At 33.8% G+C, this 4937-nt stretch overlaps 1 protein-coding gene across 1 annotated transcript; it reads right to left on the reverse strand.

Annotated features, from left to right (window-relative positions):
* Window positions 1-2593: 2593 nt before the first annotated feature.
* Window positions 2594-4508, reverse strand: LOC127073566 (uncharacterized). The gene is made up of 5 exons (XM_051014740.1): window positions 4351-4508; window positions 4127-4247; window positions 3940-4043; window positions 2990-3121; window positions 2594-2884 (listed from the first exon to the last, which is right to left on the reverse strand). Exons 1-5 carry the CDS (start codon window positions 4351-4353, stop codon window positions 2858-2860), a joined length of 387 nt encoding a protein of 128 aa, XP_050870697.1. The 5' UTR covers window positions 4354-4508; the 3' UTR covers window positions 2594-2857.
* Window positions 4509-4937: the final 429 nt, after the last annotated feature.

Raw genomic sequence — 4937 nt, forward strand, 5'->3', positions numbered from 1 at the left:
CATCAACAAATATGCTCTGGTCGCATATGCCCAGCTAGAAGCAGCTCTATGTTGTACGAATAAATCGTATAACCACTCCAATTTATAATACGAACCCCTGCAGCTACGAACATGTGATTGTGCCTCACCCTGTGACACTCCTAAGTAGTCAACAGCAAGTTCAATAGCAACCTCTTTCGTGACATCCTGAGGACTCCAGAAGACACCCCTGATGGGCAAGTGAAGCAGACATGAGACGTCATCCAAAGTAATGCTCATTTCACCAAACGGCATGTGAAATAAAGATGTCTCTAGATGCCATCTTTCCACAAATGCAGAGACCAGATTTGTGTCTATCTTGTTCAGACTAGTTCTCTGAAGTGAAGATAAACCAGATCTAGATACTCAACTCTCCACCTGTTGTGGAAGAGCTAGTGGAACCCTAGATGTCAGTTTTAGTCCGTGTCCAGCAACCTTTAACTCTTTCTTTGGACCTCTTTCCTAAAAACAATTAAAACACATATTAGAAAACACAATATAAAATATTCAAATATTATTCATTTTCAAATATATCCCGTTTATTTACCTCACCAAACCATAAATGGCGAGCAACATATGCTCGTACTTCACCAAAAGAGACGTATTGTACGACCCTCCGGGATATCCAGTCGGCTCTGCTGCAGATGAAGATGTGCCCCGGCCTAAACTGCAGTCTGGAATCCTACCATCTGCACCTCGTCTTCGAACCACTACAAAAAAATATTATAACAAAAGAATTATTAAAAAAAATGCACCAGAACACTTCAAAGAAGAGTTCCGGTGTGGAAAAAAACAAGGTTGACTACCGGAACACTTCTTAAAAGAGTTCCGATTTAGTTCATCCAAACTGGAAGTCATTAAGAAAGAGTTTTGGTACATACACTTACAAACCGGAAGACTTTCTAAAAGACTTCTGGTTCAATGCCCCAAAAATGCAGCGAAACGGAAGACTTTGGAGAAGTGTTCCGGTATACATTTTGTGAACCGAAAGACTTACTCTTAGTGTTCCGGTTTACAATGTCAAAAAATGCCAAAATATTCTCTTCCGGAAGTCTCCAAGCGCAAATGGAAAAAACTTCCATTTCTGAAAAATATACCCTATTTATATGAGGGTGTTTTGGTCCAAAAAAATTATTTGTAGGGGTATGGATACAATTGTAGGGGTACGAGGTGAAAATTTTCTACATACATTGTGTTACTTCTTGGCAATGACATGATTAGGGATGGTAAAATTAGTCCATCCATCTAGAATGTCTGCTTTTTCCGGACGTTTTTAAGGGGCAAATCAATATTTTAGGCACATACTTTTTAATGTGTTCACTCCACTCCACATTATTATTTTGTGGACGCGGACATTAACATAAATTTTATCGATTAAACCTTAAAAAATGAAGTGTCTGCGAGTCCGTTCTACTCTCATTTTTTTACTGGACGAAAATTTATGTCTGCACCCTCAACTATATCATTCACTCTCTACCCAACCTGATTTATTTTTTTTGAGATTTTATAGATCTAAACGGTGCAGACATAAGGTTACTATTAAGTTTTACTTTGATGACACTATCTAGCACTATATCTTTTTCTTTTATTTGAAATTGAGAGTAGCTATGCATGGCAAAGACTAGCGTAGATAGGACTCTTCTCGTGTAAAAACAACAAAATATTCTATCTACAAGAAATACATGTGAGCAAGTTAAAAATGAGAAAACAATAATTCAACTGACACAAGACTCTTAGAGAAATGAGAAAACAATAATTCAACATTACTGTTATTCTAAACATATTTAAACACCGTTTGAAAAGCTTTAATTTGTCTAAAACTTGTAAGAACAAATTATTGAGGGGTTGTTTAGGAGAAATTTTGGATTGAAGGGTTAGGTCTCATTTTTATATTTGAGATTTTAAAAGAAAAAAAATTGAAAGATTAGCATAATATATAATCATATAACAATACAAATATATTTCATTCATTTTTAAAAACATTTTTTAGCTTGATTTTAAAAAGAAAAACAATATCCCTTCATCAAAATTCTCCTCCTAAAAGGTCAGTCTTAGGTTTAGTGGGGAGTGCTTTAGGAAAAGAAAGAAGATAAAAGTATTGAGAAATTTTACAGATTATCTGAGAAAATATTTTTGTAAATAATATAAAAAAAATCTTCTTAACATCATCTTTAGATTTTTCTACAACAATAAATATGATTAATCCATCTTGGTGAGAACTCTAATAATGATAAGTATGGTTGGTTACATGTACATCAGCCAATTAGTTAAGGTCCATATTTAAATTTAGAAGATTTTGTATTACAAAGAGCAATAAACTCTGCATGGCCCTATTCTTTTATATATTTATTCACTTAAGCACCGAGGGTCTAAGATGGATAACTAACTACTAACGAAAGAACAATAGAACAATTCTTCCTTCTCGAGTGTAAATTGAGAATGATATAAATCTTTTTCCCTTTTTCGTAACTCATTAAAAATGACTAGCCAATTAATTTTCATCAAAAAAGTTTAAATACTACTCATGCAGTAGTTCTCTAATAACCAAAATAAAATTATTACACTAAGATAAAACTGCACAAAACCCATTTTTGATATTAAACTGAAAATTCTACTCATCCAAGGATCACTAAGCAATTTTCATAAAACCAGTTCAAAACATAACTCATACTAGAACCAAAATACCTTACAAAAACAACCTTTTGCAGTAGAAAGAAAAATTAAAATAGGTTAACATAGTATATAGGATAGCACAACAAGTCGTCCAGTCAAAGCCTCTGAAGGCGCTTTCAGCACAACTCAAGAAGCCCATCATACCATCATTCGGAATCGGAAGTTTTCAGATTAGCAACTTCTCAATAGCATCCTGCATATCAACAAAACATTCAGTATGCACTTTTAAGTAAATGGATCATATAACAATGAATATTTTCGTTGACTAGATGAAAACCAAGAATGTGGAGCACACTACCTTGAGTTGCTGAATTTGGGATTTCAATTGACTTCCTTCATTAGTGGTAACAGAACAAGCAATCACTGGTCGGGTTACTCCACAAGCACGCCCAAGTGCTTGTTTTGATGTGACAAACACGTAGGGAACATTCTAAATATAACAAACAGGTAATTGTACAAGATTAATAAGCTATACACTGCTGATAGAAAAAAATCACAAAATAAAATGAATCAGTTCGAATGGTAGACAAACATCATTATATTTTCCAAATTGCAACAAACAAGATTGGTAAAGCAAAAAAATACATCTACCAATACCACAAATTTGCAGAACAACTAGTTGTGGTCATGATTTATCCACTCCTAATTGGTTTAAGAGTAAGCTACAACAATCATTTCCAAACCTTGTGAAATTCCATGCAAATGAGCAATCAGTTAATTTCACAGCCCTGACATTTTAGTGCAACTAGACTACATAGCTATAAGCTAGAAGAGTATATGCTGCTGAAAGAAAACTTTGAAAAGCCATAATTTTAATAGTCAGAGGTCATCAGAAAATAAATTACCACCGCGTAACACAACGCCAATTAAAACCACAGACATATTACAAATCACTGAAGGCATACATATGATTGAATGAACTTGGTGCAAAGCAGTCAAGGAAAAACATAACATGTAAGAACTTGCTGTATCAGTATATGAAACATCTAAAAACCTATTGCCGCATTATAAGAACCTGTAACTGTGAAAACAATAAAAAAATGTTTTTGGAAATAGATAAATAAATAGTTTACTGCATAAAACAACTACACAGCATAATATCTGAATGTACATATATCCTATATATCCTATTAATTTTTATTGATACATTAAACTTAGTCAACAAGGCAAAAATTATAATATGTGATGATACAATAAATAAATTAAGATTACAAATAAGATATAAAGATTAATAACAAAATATGATACCTTATCCTCGGCAAGAAGAGGAAGATGGAGAAGAATCTCAAGAGGCTCAGCATCAGCAGCCATAACAACAAACTCAGAAATACCTCTATTCAAGGTCTTCGTCGCTACAATCCAACCAAAAAAACAAATTCAACAAAAAACAAAACAAAAAAATTAAACAAAAAAAAAATTTACAAATTAGGGTTACCTTCATTTGCCCCCTTCTTGAGTTGCTTGTAGTTTGCAGCTTGTTGAACAAGATCCATAATCGTTATTGTAAGCTGAGCATCAGCCAAAGGGTACGCTTTAGGGTTTACTGCATCTCCTGTCTGAAAATTTTCGTATACAAAAAGGAGTATGAATCAGTAATCGATAAACATGGAATCGAATTAAGAGATAAACGAAGGAAATTTTGAGAAAGTAGATTGGTACCATTGTTGATTGAGGAATGAACGAAGACGATGGAAGACGGCTAGGGTTTATGGTTTGGGTAGAATGAGGACTGAACAGAGTCTACAGAGCCGTTATAGAAACGAGGACTTTATATATAATAACAATTTTTATTATTAATTAATATTAATGTATATGTATATAGGTTTGCGGCTTATGGTTACTACTAGTAGTAGGTCTTTATTGGATCTCCATGTGGATGAACCGGAAGCCCATTTTGGTTCTAACCCGACCCAATACAGAAAATTTTACCTTGTACCCCTACAATTAATCCCATACCCCCTACAAAAATTTAAAAATTCCCATTTTACCCTTAATTGGTTTTAACCAATTTACCATTTCATTTTTACCATTCAGTTGAAAATTACAAAAATTACACTTTCACACCCCTCGCACCGGAACACCCGCAAAAAGACTTCCGGTATGTATTTTTCCAAACCGGAAGACTTTTGGGAAGACTTCCGGAACACAAAAAAAGCAAACTGGAACACTTAAGGAAAGAGTTCCGGTTCACATAAAAAAAAATTCAAAAAAAATTTGCATACCGGAACTCTTTGGAGAAGTGTTCC

The sequence above is a fragment of the Lathyrus oleraceus genome, chromosome 4 (assembly GCF_024323335.1).
Source record: "Lathyrus oleraceus cultivar Zhongwan6 chromosome 4, CAAS_Psat_ZW6_1.0, whole genome shotgun sequence".
Lineage (NCBI taxonomy): Eukaryota > Viridiplantae > Streptophyta > Magnoliopsida > Fabales > Fabaceae > Lathyrus > Lathyrus oleraceus.

What these genes read in the sequence shown, in the direction of transcription:
- LOC127073566 (XM_051014740.1), bottom strand. An exon ending in CTCTTCTTGCCGAGGATAAG is followed by an intron (nt 3,122 to 3,939) that starts GTATCATATTTT and finishes TGTTATATTTAG; the next exon opens with AATGTTCCCTACGTGTTTGT. An exon ending in CCCAAATTCAGCAACTCAAG is followed by an intron (nt 2,885 to 2,989) that starts GTAGTGTGCTCC and finishes GTTGATATGCAG; the next exon opens with GATGCTATTGAGAAGTTGCT.